The sequence below is a fragment of the Pygocentrus nattereri genome, chromosome 29 (genome assembly GCF_015220715.1).
Source record: "Pygocentrus nattereri isolate fPygNat1 chromosome 29, fPygNat1.pri, whole genome shotgun sequence".
NCBI lineage: Eukaryota > Metazoa > Chordata > Actinopteri > Characiformes > Serrasalmidae > Pygocentrus > Pygocentrus nattereri.
The window spans coordinates 19,077,414-19,094,004 of record NC_051239.1 but is presented as its reverse complement, the minus strand read 5'-3'; the positions used below and the strand labels follow the sequence as shown (position 1 = coordinate 19,094,004).

Below are 16,591 nucleotides of genomic sequence, written 5' to 3'. Positions count from 1 at the left end.
AGTTGCAAGATTAATTTGGTTTAGGAAAAAAAAAAAAAAAAAAAACACTGCATCATACTATCTAAAAATATTTCTGCTTATAACCCGCCTCAAAGCAAACTTGAAGAGTTGCACAAAATATACACTCAGAAACTGAAGCTGTTCTCTGCAAAACTTCATCTCCTCTGTGGGAGCAGGTGCTATGACAGAACCGTGACAACAACAAGGAGCTAACCAGTCAAACTAAAGCAAGTCATTTACCAGGCTGGGATTCTTTATCATGTGTAAAGATCAATAAAACCTTGAGCCTGTAAGAACAAAAACATGAGTGAGTCAATGCGGAAAAACGACAGGTACGCTGAAACCATATAAACATATTTATTTTGAAAAAGAACAGGTAGAATAGAAATATCACCAGAAATTAAACCAGTCATTATATCCAAGTGCTTCATACTCAATCATTAAATGTTGCAGCAGAGCAGAGGAGAAACCTTCCTAATAGGGATGAAGCAGCTCTTTCAGTAAATGATTCAGAACACACAATAAACCAGTCTAAAACTGTAAACAATAAACTTATATGACCCAAATTAAGAACCCAAAATCAAAAGTGAGAGCGGCTAGACAGACAGCCTGAAAGAATCCAACAAGAAACAGAGTTAACCTGCTATTTTGCATAGTCACAAATCATTACTGAAAAGAGCCCATCATCACAGCAAATGTTTTTTTGGAAGGAAAGCATTTTGCAGTTCCATGCCACTCGCATCATAAGACCAGGCAAGGACAGCTGGTTTACAGATGAGTAAAACAAGAGTACCTTTGGTTTTATAAAAGATCGGCTAGTTTCTCAGTCATAACGTCAGAACATTTCTAAAAACAGTGCATGAACACTTGCGTATTTGTCCAATTAAGTCGGACAGATATTTACTTTATGTAAAATGATGTGTGCTAACAAATTTGACTGATATTTTACTCTAAGTAAAATAACTTTGTATGCTAACAAATTTAAGAAAGATTCTAGTGTACATCTGATTTGAAGGGAAGTACTGGATTAAAATGTACAGACATTTCTGGTCACACTTTTGAATGTATAGCATTACCAGTGCTCTGTGATTCAACACATTTTGAATGGCCCCACTTTGATGACTCATCCTCATCTCTTCAGGGGTTTAACATGTAGAACTTAAACCACTTCATTCATAACACTGGTGACAATCTTTAAACGTGTGAAAGTCTGTAGCTAGTTAGTGTTTGTATTTTAAATATGTAATCCCATGATAGCCTGACTCCCCCCAACTGATCATAGCGCGAGGTGCTGGATGATCCATAGAGCAACGTTCATAAATCCATCCGATTCTGCATCGACTTTGGACAAAGAGTGGTTATTGTTTGGGTACCACAACAACCTATGGACAAAAGTGAATTTATGAATACATACATAGAAAATGAAAGCATTATTTTAAAATTTCATTGTAATGTAATACCCAGTCTGCTTTAAAATGTGAAAGTGTTTTGTCTGCATTACTTTCTGTACCACCGTAGAGGAGCACTTTAAACCCTGCTTACCTCACTGGCACTTGCAAGGCCTTCAGAGACCTGTAGTACTCGATGCCTTGCTTATTAGGCACACGCTTGTCATCTTCTCCCAAGGTAAGCAGCACAGGAGTCTTTACCTAAAAAAGGCAAACAAACTGATCTTGAAAAAGGGACATGCAGAAAACGCAGAATTTTAAAAACTCAACAGTGAAGTGGGTTTAAAACAGCCGGCACGGAATCAATAAAGGGGTTCAATACCTAGAAAAAGCACACAAACTCACCTGTGTCACATGTTTTATGGGTGACTTGGTTAACATTTGCTCCAGCATAGTGGGGTTTAACTGGGCATTAGTGCTGTAATCAAATCCAGCTTCCACCACACACCTACACACACACACACACACAATGAAGAATTGAAAATCTACTTTGCATAACAGTCCCCTCCCAGTATAGTACAGCACATGAACCAAATCTCTACATGGTATATCTTTAACAAAAGCACTCATGTCTGGTTTGTATTTTCCCCAGAGGTCCTTTTTCAGTTCCATCACTCCAGAGAACACAGCTCCATTGCTCTACAGCCTGATGCTGGGGGGCTTCACACCCCTCTAGCCAAAGCTCGGCCTTGGGTATGGAGACCTTAGGTTTGTGTGGCTGCTCCAGAGTCTCCCATTCTATTGGCAACGGTTTCTATGAAGATTATACCAGCAATGGATGCGCTTAAAAAGGACCTCAATTAACTAAATGGCTTTTAACTTTTGTACTATCTGGTACAGTTTTGTCTTGAATGTACATATAATACCCCAGTGTATGCAGGGCTTTGCCATCTGTGAGTAAATAAAGCATTTCATGTCATTAAATTAGAATCCATACTGTTTCCCCCTGCCAAAGACATTTGGCAACAGAATAATTACAGGCAAGCCCACAGTAGGAGGGGAGGGAATTACAGCTGATGAATTACGCAGAAGGAGAGACAGAAAAAAGGACTTTTTTCTTCTTCTTCTATTACCAATCAGGAATATCAGTGCTGCCAATCATAGATGCCAGGTTGATGACTGGATTCCGGGCAACACACGCCTTATAGAAGTCTGGGTACTGGCCAATTAGGTGGCAGGCCAAGAAACCACCATGGGAGCCCCCGGTAACTGCAACTTTCTCTCTGTTAAAGTCACCTTGCGCCAGAACACTCTCAACAGCAAACTGGAATACAAATTAGACAAGAAGTCAAGGAGATATTTCATAAGGTTAGCAACACTTTCAAAATGGACTCTCGGCAGACAAAACAATACAAAATGAAGTTTTTTAGTAAGAATAATTACAACAAATAAAAGAATAAGGACAGAGTTCACTGAACACTGTCCAACTCAATAGTGTCAATATTACAGTTTGTGTAATTTGATTCTACATCGCTCTAAATTCGTGACCATCATAATAAGAGTAATTGCTGTACTCACCTGGACATCTTTCACATCTTGAGTGCCGACGTTTCCAGGCAGGGAGAGGATGCTGTCCTGACCGTAGCCAATAGATCCTCTGTAATTGACTGACAACACCACAGATAAGATGAATCACACTAGCACCAGCCAGCATTTAACAGAACACTCATATGAACCAAAGCACTGAAACACTTCGTGAAGCATTGCTGCTAATGTAAGATCAGAAACAAAACCAAGCTTTATCCGGGCCTGAGCCTGACAATATTTAGTCTGAACCTGATCCGACCCTTATCATCCAGTTTTGAACCAAAACTTGCCAGAAGAAATTCAGTCTTTATTCAGCATTTGGTGGGCCGAGCTGAACAGGCCCACCAAATAAAGCCTCATATTTCTAACACTAGTGCAGATTAAATTACTGCATGGCAGATTTTATATGCCTGCATTTTTTTCTTTATAACCTCATTATAATAATAATAATAATAATAATAATAATAATAATAATAATAATAAATTTTAAAAAACATACATACATTCATACATTCTCCTTCTGGGCATCATTATCATGTTTATTTATTAAAAAAAAAAAAAAAAAAATTATATATATATATATATATATATATATATATATATATATATATATATATATATATATATATAAAAAATTACATAATAAGCAGCTTTCTTCAGCTTTCTTCAATATGCAATGCTGTCAATTTTATGATGAGTTTTAAAAGATAATGAAAATGGGCAGGAAGAATAAAATAAAGGAGGCATTAAAACCGGGGAGAATGCAGATAAAATATGCATATACCCAAAAAAAAGCGTCAGACAGGCTGTGATGAGTTGAAAATGAATTTAAACCTGATTCAATCCTGATGCATATTTGGGAAATGACTCTAGTGAGTAAATGACTCAAAGTGGGTAGGCATAATAAGGGTAAGGCAATATGTCATTATGTCCACAAAACAACCCATTATCTTACTGAAAATCTGCACTGGCATGCAATACAATGGAAAGCTTCTTCCTGTGACATAATGAAGACTATCACAACACATTACTTCGTCCATTGCTATAGGGTCTAGTTTTTCCTATTCGAGTGCGTTTTCACAATTTTTAAGACTCTCTCCCTGACTTGAGACATATTAAACACTTTTTAAAAATAGAACATGCAGCAGAAATGAAATTAAAGTACATATTAATGCTACATTGTCGTATATATTTGACCTACAATGTTCAACCATTAAATATATACCTAATTTAAATGTAGTGCTTCTATTGTTTGTTTATTCTCTAATAAAACACAACCACCCAGACGAATGCACAAAGAACTAGCAAATGATTCCGATCCACCCTTCAGGCAACATCTTACAACTCATTATAGAGACAGTTATCCAATCTATTTGTAAAACCTGCCATGCTTAAATGCCCAACAAGAGACAATGATCCAAGCTTAACCACTTATCCTGAGATACATCCAATCAATCACTGACTTACCATCACCATCCCTATCCCTTCAAGACACAAATAGCCACAGACTCATCCAATCCATCTATGAATAGTAACTACACTCAAAGAACTGATCAAAAGACCATGTTAAACCTCACAGCAACTGGTGGCAGATCACCGACATTCAGAAAGTCCAAAACACTGAATGAGATAACGAAGAGACCAAAAGTGTCTACAGGAGTTACAGCAAGCTTGCAGGCACTGTTAGCTGCAGTTATCTAACATTACATACAATTTATGAAAGTATTCAAAGGTTTCGCTTCATCTGGCTGGATAAGTGATAGAACTGTATGAAAACTATGGAAACGGGTTAAATTATATTTTGTATCCCAGCTTATTTTAACTTAATAAAGTTGACATTACATCAGAAATTACTTTAATCCACAATTACACACAAAAACAGTTTACAGTGACTGTTACTCACCTTGTAAGACACCAAAACCCATCTTGCAGAGAACCGCTTGGGACAAAAGCCACTCGGCAACTACTACAGAATGAGGTCCGCCTGAAAGAAACACAGACAAGGAAAAAAAAAAAAAAAAGAAATAGAAAAAGAAAGAAAGAAAAGAAATTTTGTGTTAATAAAACATCAATAATGAATATTATTAGGTTACAAAATTAAATAAATAAATAAATAAATAAAATAACGGACCGTGTGGGCTAACGATGAGTGGTAGTTTTGTCCCCTCTTTCATTTGCTTTGGTTTCAACAATATGGCATCAAAGTCCAGACCAGCTAAGGCAGCAAAGGAAGACAGAATGTAGCATCACATTTTCATTATTGGTGAAACACAACATACAACAAAAATTAATGTTTGATTTAGTGACCCTAAATTTTTACATAGTGCTGAATTAATAATACGCTGAAGTTTCTTATTCCAATTTACTGCAGTTTAGTGTTTGTTTCCACATAGAACCTACGCCGTCCTTGTTTTGCATGCTAAATGCCATTTGCTGTAAAGGCCACTGATGTGTGCAGGCTTATTATATCTTCTTCTGAATGTGTGGATTCAATGATGTGCTTAAAAGACTTTTGGTTTTGTCATGAACAAAATCCTGAATGACTAATTATGCCACATGTACAGAACATTTATTAAGAAGCAACATCTATAAACATGAAGGAAACAGGAACAAATCTTTCAAATTCACCACGAGGGTTGAAACTTCTACATGTAATTCTCAGTTTGCTGAACTACTGTCAGACAATGTGTGTGTGTGGTTTTTTAATATTATTATTAATGTTATTATTTAGGAAATGTTCTGTTCATTCACACTGATTAAGTTTCAGCTTAATTACAATGGAAACAAAATTTATACAGAAATATTTTGTTATTTGCGTTTGCCATCCTAATCACTGAAAGGTATTGCTTGGTTCAATGTAATACATTAAAATTATAAAATGACAGATTACAGGAAAGTTAGGAGTGTAATGGTTTGCGTTTTACTTCACAAGGATAAGAATAAGACACTGAAGCCACACAAGCTCAATCCTTCCCTGTGTGTCAGTTTCGATATTAAATACATAACGATACTATCATTTTTCATTATACGACAGAGGCATCTGTCTCAAATTAGTGGCTGATATTTGTTGCATATTGCAAAATCCTGTAACCTATTTGTGAGACCTTTTGTAAGGTAAATTCGAATAATTCACGCTGATTAGTTAAAGGAGAATCAAAACTCACGGTACTGGCTGTTGTCCTCATCAGAAGGTGGAGTGAAACTGAGAATCTGCCAATCAATTTCAGGCTGCGTCTGTGCTGCCTCTAGGGTAACCCATGAAACCTCATTCTCCGACCCACTGGATGGCAGGAAAGCTACTCGCTACAAAGAATTGTTTTACCGTAAATCACAGTGTATTGCCAGTGTCACACATACACACACAAACCACAACATTACGACCATCTGTCTAATATACTTTTGATATTGATCTATATTTTACTGATCCATTTAAATCAGCCCTGAAATTTAGCAAAAACAGTTGTGAACTGCCAAAAAAATGGACTCTACAAGACCTTTGAAGCAGCCCTGTAGTATCTGCAAAAAAGATGTTAACAGCAGTCCTGCAAGTCTTACAAGTTGCTGGGGAGTAACCATGGATCACACCACAGATGCTTGATCAAATTGGCCTTCTAATTCACTAAAGCTCAAGCCAACAGCAACACCTTGAACTCTTCATCAAGTTGCTCAAACTATTCCTGAACAATGTGTGTAGTGTGGCAGGGCACATAGTCCTACTGAAAGCGGCCAGGAAAACCCGGAGTCTGGGCATTCCATACGGGTGTCATTGAAGGGGCATACCGGTCAGCAGCAATGTGTCAAACTGACATCCATAAGAATGCTCGGACCCAGGTTTTCACAGCAAATCACTGCTCAAGGCATCAAATTCCCTCTTCAGACACATACGCTCTGCTTGCATGCCCATTGTAGGTGCTTTTGACAGTGGACACTGATTAAGATGGCCACTCTGCTGGTCTATGGCCATGCAACTCAATAAGCAGCAGGATCCAACGCACGGTGTTGTGACACATTCCTCACATAACCATCAGTAAAAATGTGTGACTTGTGCCACAGCAGCCCTTCTGTCAGTTCACACCACATGGAATAGCCTTTGTTGCCCTTGCGCATCATTGTACCTCATTGCCAGCTAGTGGTTTGTCCCTTCTTGGACTACCATCAGTAGGACCTTACCAATGCCTTTCACCCAAAAGCATTGCCCTCTCAGAGATGATCCACCCCAGTAGTCTGGCCATAATGATCTGTCCCTGGTTAAAGTCGTTCAGGTCTTCATACATGCCCATTTCTCCTAAATCCAACACGTCAACTACGAGAACTGACTGTCCTCTTACCGTCCAACATATCCCAGACCTTGATATGATAATCGATATCATTCACTTTCAGCTGTGAGTGGTCATAATGTGTATATACACCAGAGGCTCAAAACATTAGCCCACCCTTTCATTTACATTGAAATTAAATTTAATTTACAGCCAAAACAGCCATAAAGCAAGTTATTATTCAACAGAAAAAAAAAAACATTTAAAAATATAAAATATTCTTTTCAGTACATGGTGTGTCCATCCTTTGCCTTTATTACAACTTCCAATTTATTTTGGGAGACCTGCCATCAGCCTTTCGAGGAAATTTGCTGGAATATTTTTTCAAAGCTTCGTGTAAATACCTCCAAGTCCTTTTTTTCCACATCTCACAATCCATAATCACAAACACATTCAGTGTGGCCAAGGTTTGGACTGCGGGGCCATTGTTCTGAGAACTGCCGCTTCTTTGTTTGGTAAGTACGTCTTGACCTTCTCACCAGTGTGCTAGGGGTCATTATCTTAAAAGTAATTTTTTCCTGAATAAATGTTTTCCACAGGATATTGCATGATGTACTACAATTTGTACTTATTAGTATTCATATCGTCTTCAATCAAAGACAAAATCACCAAGATTCATTTATACATCCCCTAACATGCGGTGATCCTCACGTTTGACTGTCAGTTGGAGACATCAAAGGGTTCAAAGTTCAAAGAGTCTCATTTATCTGCTACTTAAATTTATATTCATTGGTTCATAAAACCATCTGCCCTTTGCAGAACTCCAGTTTTGGTTTTCTAGTGCATTTTTCTTTTGTGACCATTTTCTTTTCTCAGTAATGGCTTCTTGACAGGTACATATCCTTTCAAACCAATAGCATCAAGTGGAAGCATTAGTGGAAGGACGGACAGGCACATTGTGTTTCGTCTTACGCATGAAGTACTATTTTTTTTTTCTGATGACAGTTTTGCTGGACTAGCAGACTCCAACCTTTTCTCTTATATTCCTTTATTTTCCCGTTTTTTATTGTGAGTGGCTTCTTTTATATCCAATCTCCAGAAAGATGTAAGATGTGTTTGAGCAGTTGTGTGAATGTATCTCTTTCAAGGGGAGTCAGTGACACCTTTAGGAACATCTTTTACTGGGAGGACACAGCTGTAGCTCGGGTTTAAGATTGGAAGCATGGCAGGAAGGTGCACAGAAGTAGAGTTTGCAGCTATGACGTCTTCCACTCTTCTGGGAAGCTTTCTACAAGATTTTGGAGTGTCTGTGGGAATTCTTTCATTCATTCAGAAAACATTTGTGAGATAAGATGCTGATGTTGGACGAGAGGGCCTGGCTTGCAATCTCCGTTCTAGTTCATCCCAAAAGTATTTCATGGGGTCAGGCCTCTGTGTGGGCCAGTCAAGTTCTTCCATACCAAACTCATACAACCATGTCTTTATGCTTTGTGCACTCAGGCACAGTCAAGCTAGAACAGAACAGGGTCTTTCCCAAACAGCTCCCACAAAGTTATAATTGTCCAAAATGTCTTGGTCTGCTGAGGCATTAAGATTTCCCTTCACTGGAACTAAGAGATCTAGGCCAAGCCCTGAAAAACAACCCCACAGCATTATCCCTTCTCCACCAAACTTCACAGTTGGCACACTGCAGTCAAGCAGGTAACGTTCTCCTGGCATTCGCCAAATCCAGACTCATTCATCAGACTGACAGACAGAAGACGTTTCCACTGCTTCAGAGTCCAGTGGTGATGTGCTTGGTGATGCAAGGCTTGTGTGCAGCTGCTGAGCTGCTTGATTTTATACACCTGTGGCAATGGGACTGAATAAACCACCTAAATTTACGATTTAAGTTGTGTGTCCCAATACTTTTGTCCATATAGCGTAGCCGTCCGACTTTTTTCCTGACAAATAAATAATTTGTACTTAACGGTCATTTTGACTGCAAATTTTACTAAATGAAAGAGTTTTACACAGCACTGCATATAGTAATACTTACTGTTAAAGCTGATCTGCAATTAGTTTTCTATTGTACACAGGCAATGGCTAAGATAATAATAGGAAGCACCTTACAGTCAAAAAAAAAAAAAAAAGAAAAGTTTTTTACCAGGTTTGAAGGGCAGCTTGGAGAAGAACAACTGACCACCATCAAGTCCCTTTGAATGGTCAGCAGACACCAACTTCCCATGTCAGACTCTAAGAAACAAGAGACAACTGTTATATGAGTGCAACTACACAAGAGAATACAAGGAAAAGAGTGAAGTACATACTAGAGGTAAGAGATGTGACTTGGCCTGTAGAAGTATCAACCACCAGAAGATCCTAGAAAATAGCCGCACAGAACAGATGGAAATTTAGGGCCAATTTTTCACAATATTACTGACGATATAAATCAGTCCATTAGTTCAACACAACTGTCACATGTTTTAATTACTGGTCAATAATATCATACAAACAAGCAAGCCTTGGGGAATTAACAGTATTTTGCATTTCTAAAAAAGACTAATCTGCCTAGCTTTCATCAGCAAGCAGAGTGTTCCTATGATGTCCATCACCATGGCAAAGGTTACTATGGTGAGAGTCTCCTAGGCAACGGTTGCTATGAAATACCTTGCGGCTTCGCTGAGCACAGGATACAAGGATTCGCTTGCTGTCAGCTGACCAGCACTGATGAGACAGCATGGAGCTGTAGATTCCAGTAAAGCCATCTGCATGCACACACACAAATATTGGCTACAACAAACAGTCAAGAGGTTTGTAAAAGCAGCTATTTCTTAGCAACAGAAATCTTAAGTTAAGCTGAAGACAAACATGCAGTACCTTCACTGGCTCTCCTGACCACATCAACTACCACTGATGTCTTCTTCGTATACCAGTCATACTAAAATAGTTTACAAAGCATAATGAGATACAAAATCAAAATAACTCCAGCTATTAAGCAGAAAACAGACACAGACAGACACACCATGCACAGCTTGCTGCATTGCTGATGTGGGCCATACACTCCACACTCAAGATAGACAATGCGGCAGAGGTCTGGACTCAGACGAGGAGAGGAGACTGCAGCGGAGTCCGACGACAACTGTTCTGAGAGAGGAAAGGGAAAGAGGAATGGAAGGAGTGGAGGGACTGAGTTTACATGCAGCCGTACACACACAACACAGTACAATGTAAAATTTAAATGCATTTAACACAGGCTAAAAAAAATTAAAGAAGCATGACATACCACATTTCCCACCAGTAAGATCCACATAAAACAGAGAAGACCTGGCATACAGAGCACAAATATGCTGCGTTACAAATAACAGTAAAATGGAACTATAGTCAAAACACAAGCCAAACAGTAGGTCTGTTAGGTTGTCATGGACTTGTACAACATAGGCAGACGTACCTCCTATTGGGACAGCTCTTCAGGCCCAGTCTGAATGGCTCATGCCACCATCCTACAAATACCACACCAGTGTCATTAGGTGCCCAGAATGCCTGCAGATACAGGGATTATACCAAAGATTATAGTAAACCCACATTCATACAAATAATCAACATCATAGCTCTGTCTACTGCTCTCGAAAGGACTCTCACACGCACCTGCCCTGGGGAGATGTTGTCCGGTACGCCCTCTAGCACAGATACATTGTTACTCTCGATGTCCAAAACACAGAGCACAGGTGTGCTCTTGCTGACCAGAGCCTCTCCCCAATCCTCATAGTACACAAACTGGTCACCCTGAAAGAAAATAACATGCAGCACAAGAATACACATCACTGTAAAGACCTTTTACATTGCACAAGTGTGATAAGCATATGAACATGCTGCACTTGTCAAATATTTTTATACATCATAATTATGATTTTTAACAAAATGGCAAAATATTCCAACTTTATCTAAACGTAGCTCTAACCTTAACCATATAAAACAAACTACAAATATTATTTGGCCATGTACGTTGATAATCCACAATAATCACCACCATAACTAGATAATAAACAGATCAAAATCACACTCATGTTTATTTTTACCTTGACGGTATCTTCCTTCTTCTCAGCTTTCACTGCCTCCTCCTCATCGCCAAGCAAACTGGGCTCAGACCCTGACTGTTCGGGTGCACAAGAGAGAAAAGAAAATGTAGGTGGGGTTGAAGAGAGATAATTATCATCAAGAACAGTTTTCCAAATCATAAACCATTAGCAGGTTAATTCATTTCACGTGACGTGAAAGACCTCGAAGTAAGACTCCGCTTTGGGCCGCTTCTTCTCCGCCACATACAGGAGGTGAGTTTCAGAGTGAGACCAAACTAGGCAGCCAAACTGATCTACAAACAAAGAGAAACAACAGATCAACTACAGATTCAAAGCAAATAAACATGGTGAGCTTTGTAACTTCTAAAAATGTTAGATCACGCACAATTCACTGTGAATGGGAAGATTAAACCCATTTAATTCCTGAACCACCAGAAAACTGGTTCCCCTGGCTCTGGCTGTTATGCAAGCGTTCATTTAAAAAGCAATTAAGGACCATTTAAAATTCTAGACAACAGAACTTTTAAACACTGGCCTGAGCTAATAGAAGACGTGAAGCATAAATTTTAAAAATTTGATCTACAGTGACAAGAAAATGTATGTGAAACCTTTGGAATGTGCATTTCTGTGTAAAATCATTTTAAAACACGGTCTGGTCTTTATCAAAGTGTGAGCTAGGGCAACTTTGACTTATAAAAATCAATTTAATATTTTGTGAATTTGCAGTTCACAAACCGCACCTTCAAGTCATTTCAACTTCATTTGTGAAACATGGCTTGCGAAAAAGAGACCCCAGAAGGCCTAAGATCAACAATTGTTGATTCGCATGAAGTTGGAACGCATTACAAAGTAATCTCAAAAGAGAGCGCATTTGGAAAGCGGAACTAGTCAACATGTCTGTCCTTGAGTCCATTTTACGAAAATCATTGAAGAGGCATGGTGTCAATGGTAGGACACCTCAGAGGAAACCACTGCTCTCCCTACACTTCTGACGTCTATCACAAAGCACCTTAACACTGCAAAATGCTAGAGCGTAAATGTTTACTGTACTGATGAAACAAAAGTTGCATTGTTACAGAAGAACACACACCACTATGTACACCATATAAAAGAGCACTGTACACCAACAGGAAAACATAATCCCAATGATGAAGTATGGTGGAGCATCATGACTGCACCAATTGCCATAATCAAGGACAAAAGTATTCCTAGGTTTATCAACGTATCCTAAAGGATCAAGGCAGGGTGGTTGTCTGCAGGCTGAAGCTCAATAGAGGCTCAGTGATGCAACATGATGAAACAATATGAAACAGCTTTTAAAAATGACATCCATCTTTTGGAGTGACCCAGTCAGATCACACACCTTAACCCAACAGAGCTGCTGTGGACTGGACCCCAAGAAAGACATTCAAACCAGACATCAGAAGAATATGGCTGAGTTGATGCAGTTCTGTAAGCAAGAATGCTTCAATATCCCTCGAGTGCTGTGCAGGTTTAAACTGCAGCTACTGGAAGTGCTTCCATAAGGTTACTGCAGACAGACGGCTCGACCAGTTATCAAATCCAAGGGTTCGCCTATATTTGATGAGCATAGGATTAAGGTGAAGAACAGATCACATTTTATAATCATTTCATTCAAAACTATCCATAAGCTTCACATACTTTTTCTTGACATTGCAAGTCAGTGTTTTCCTGAAACCAATACGCCAGAAAGCTATTTTAAAACTAAAACTGTAAAGCAATTACCATCTTCATACACCTTTCCATGCTTCTTCAGTGCAGTAAGGTTGAGGCTTTTTATCTTACTGTTCTTATGCCAGATCTGCAATCAACCACGGTGTGGGAAGAAAAAAGTTAGGAAAACAAAGCAGTGAAAATCCACAGGCAAAAAAAGAAATAGGTAGAAAGTGAGAAAACATGAGGAACAGTGGAAGACAGCATGGAGTACAGCAAACAACAAAAGTGCAAAGTTGTCCAAATGCCTACTCAGAAAACAAGCACCAGAAATGTGCATTAAGGCTTACAAAACTATATACGCTATATACTCTACACTACACACATAAAATAAGCCAGGGCACCTTGGCGGGATTAAGAAAGGAACACTAAACTTAATGGTGACTCACCTCAAGAAACTGTTTCTCCTCTCCTTTGATAGTGCACGCCCTCACAACAGCCTTCATATCCCCAGAGGGAGAATCTTTGCTCAGCAACCTGCATACAGTCACAGTGCAGTGATCAGTGACACCACTGAATTACAATCATTTTAACAGAGCCCAACAGACTCTTTACATCAGTATTGATACTGGTCACAACCTCAGTCAGACCCCACATATCCCCCAGTTGCAGTCGGACCAGTAGACCGCTATAGCGGGATACAGCAGTTTTCACCCCTACTTTTAAATGCTTACAAGCGTTTCTTTAACTAGAATTTTTGCTGGGCACACCGATAATTAGGATTAACAATGAAAAGACAAATATGAAGAAAACTACAAAATATCAGCTTTTATCTCAGGGTACAGGGTATTTTATTCTTTCGGAATACCACTTGGAAGGCCACTGCACGACTTCCAACATGTTTCACAGCGTGTTCTGATCTTTCTGCACACTTTCGGTCTACGTGCTGTACTATTCTTTCAGAGCTCTAAAAACATCTGAATACATCTGTGCAATTTCATTAAATCCTACAGCGTTTCTTATTTTCATGAGCCGAGCCGATTTGGTTCTTTAAAACAAAGAAATGACCAGACTCGAGTACCAGAATCAGGTACAACCTCTTGAATTGCTAACTAGGATACCTACTCTCCCTTGATTTCTGTGCAGTTTCCAGAGGGCCCCGAGTAGACTATTGACTTGTCATCATGAAATACAATGTACTGCCGGCAGAACTTTACATTCTCGTTTCTCTCCAGATCCCGCTGAGTCCACTCTGAAAAATAAAACAGAGCCCATTAGTAAAGTTTACAGTGTTACACTATATTGTTACTGATAAATAAAACAACAACTGCTGGGTTATTAGATATACAAGTCTAGGGCAGCTCAGTCCCCGTCCTGACAACCTTATAGCACATTTCCATGTTTTAACCACAACGTGAATTAGACCTGCGTGCACATGGTGCTTCAAATCATTTCTTGATTTGAATCATTTTATTTATTACCCAAAGCCACCACTGAACCTACATGTGTGCTCTGATCTATTAAATGTGATGGTGATTTTGTTAAAATGCAGTCAAATCTGGAACAATATGTTCTTTGGGGTCTATTTAGCCTCACAAACGCCTTCGCCACTAATGGCTCGCTCTCATTAAACGCGTCAGACGTCTGGTTCCCATCACCACCACTGTGAACAATCCAAACATTTCAAATCAAATAACTCTGAATGACTATGTTTAAACATTAACCATGTAATTATGCAGACATTTAGGAGACTTCTCCGGTTTACTGAGCACAGAATAATGCCCACCTGTGGAGATGTTGCTGTACTTTCCTCCATACTGTGAAGTGATAACTGGCCCCACGTCGGCGCGGCTGAGGGAGGGGAACAGACTTTGCTCCCGATAGAGCTTAGCAATGTCCTCCGGGCTGGTCAGCACCTGATCAGACACACGGGAAAAACTCACTCGGGAATTCAGCAACAACATACCGCGGGCAGAGAACAGTGTGGCCTTAAACCCTCTCGCCAGTGCCATGTTTTGCCCGAGTCGCCCACGACAGCGAACGCTAACTTAGTTAGGTTAAGTGGCCCGACGGCAGCCGGTCACAGGCTGTAATGTCATTAAACACGGAGAAAGCCCTTGGGCGGTGTTTCAAACCGAGCACCGCTCTTTGTCACTAGCTAAAGAGCCGTTAATGACACGAATAACCCTCTTAGACCTGGCGGGAGTTCTCGCCCACCGCTTATGAACGTTACATCTGACCCAATGTCGTCTTTCTTCGTTTAAGCTACGCTACTTTAGCAACCCACCGCTAGCTAAGCAGGCTAACGTCAGCTAAGCTTCACTACGCTTTACTCGAGTCGAGGCAGCGCTAGCCTGGTAACTTTAGCCTCTTAGCTCGCCTAGCTCAGGAAAGTGGGCAGTAGCGTTACCAGCTTTGGTTTATACGGGACCGCATAACCATAATTCAGTGCCCCGCACGGCTAAAGCCGATTAACGTCAAACCAAGACTAGTAGCGGTAACCGACTGACTCATTCGCTAAAGCTGCTATTTACCTTCAGGTTCCCGTCGCCTTCTAGATCCATCCTGGACTAAGCCGAGCCGCGGGAGCAGCGCCTGTCTCCGCTGTCTTGTTTCTAAGTGTTTCCTGACTGTTTTCAGTTCAGCTGCCACACTGGTTTCTCTCCTCCCAGAGCCCAGGACAGCTAACACAGCTAACACAGCTAACCTGGCAGCCTACTGCTGGGCACTAAACATAAACAAACCCGGCACAGATAACCACGTCTAAGGGAGGACCACGCATCTAGTTAAAGAGGTTGGAGAGCCCTCTCAGAGAAAATGTCTGTCCTGCAGGTTAAATTCCTGAATTATGACAGAAACCGGTTCAACTCTGTTACAGTCACCCCTCGTCGCTACTGCGCATGCGCCGGCGTGCTCCGCTTTGAGGAAATGGCGTGGTGTCCTGCCTGCGGAGTCTCGCTGTTTCAGCCTGGGAAGCGCCTGATTATTACCTGACGACACGACAGCGCGCCGAGAGACGAACGGCAGCGCTCAGATTCAGATGTAGATTTATTTATTATCTTCCCATGAAAGGAACGAAATGAGGTACTCAAGTTCCGATTCGTGCAGCAGCAGCAATAAAATCAGGACAAGAAGACGCACAGAAATCAGCGTTAAACGAGAAATGCATCAATATATATATATATATATATATATATATATATATATGTATGTATGTGTATGTATGTGTATATGAGTGTGTGTATATGTGTATGTATATGTATGTATGTATGTGTGTATGTATGTGTGTGTATGTATGTGTATATGTGTGTGTATGTATGTGTATATGAGTGTGTGTATATGTGTATGTATATGTATGTATGTATGTGTGTATGTATGTGTGTGTATGTATGTGTATATGTGTGTGTATGTATGTGTATATGAGTGTGTGTATATGTGTATGTATGTATGTGTGAGTGTATGTATATGTGTGTATGTATGTATATGTGTGTGAGTGTATGTATGTATGTGTGTATGTGTATATGAGTATGTATGTATGTGAGTGTATGTATATGTGTATGTATGTATGTATGTATATTCCACCCGTGCTTCATGATATCTGCATCATCCTCAGATGGTTAAGATGTAA

General features: G+C 39.8%; 1 protein-coding gene across 1 annotated transcript; it reads right to left on the bottom strand.

Moving 5' to 3' along the window:
- Positions 1 to 342: 342 nt before the first annotated feature.
- Positions 343 to 15,886, bottom strand: LOC108443674 (acylamino-acid-releasing enzyme). The gene is made up of 23 exons (XM_017724465.2): positions 15,498 to 15,886; positions 14,750 to 14,879; positions 14,089 to 14,215; positions 13,413 to 13,500; positions 13,036 to 13,111; positions 11,491 to 11,582; positions 11,290 to 11,364; positions 10,859 to 10,996; positions 10,662 to 10,753; positions 10,497 to 10,537; positions 10,236 to 10,357; positions 10,091 to 10,151; positions 9,881 to 9,978; positions 9,541 to 9,592; positions 9,378 to 9,466; positions 6,140 to 6,278; positions 5,107 to 5,190; positions 4,879 to 4,959; positions 2,967 to 3,055; positions 2,522 to 2,712; positions 1,794 to 1,896; positions 1,543 to 1,649; positions 343 to 1,382 (listed from the first exon to the last, which is right to left on the bottom strand). Exons 1-23 carry the CDS (start codon positions 15,525 to 15,527, stop codon positions 1,277 to 1,279), a joined length of 2,211 nt encoding a protein of 736 aa, XP_017579954.1. The 5' UTR covers positions 15,528 to 15,886; the 3' UTR covers positions 343 to 1,276.
- Positions 15,887 to 16,591: the final 705 nt, after the last annotated feature.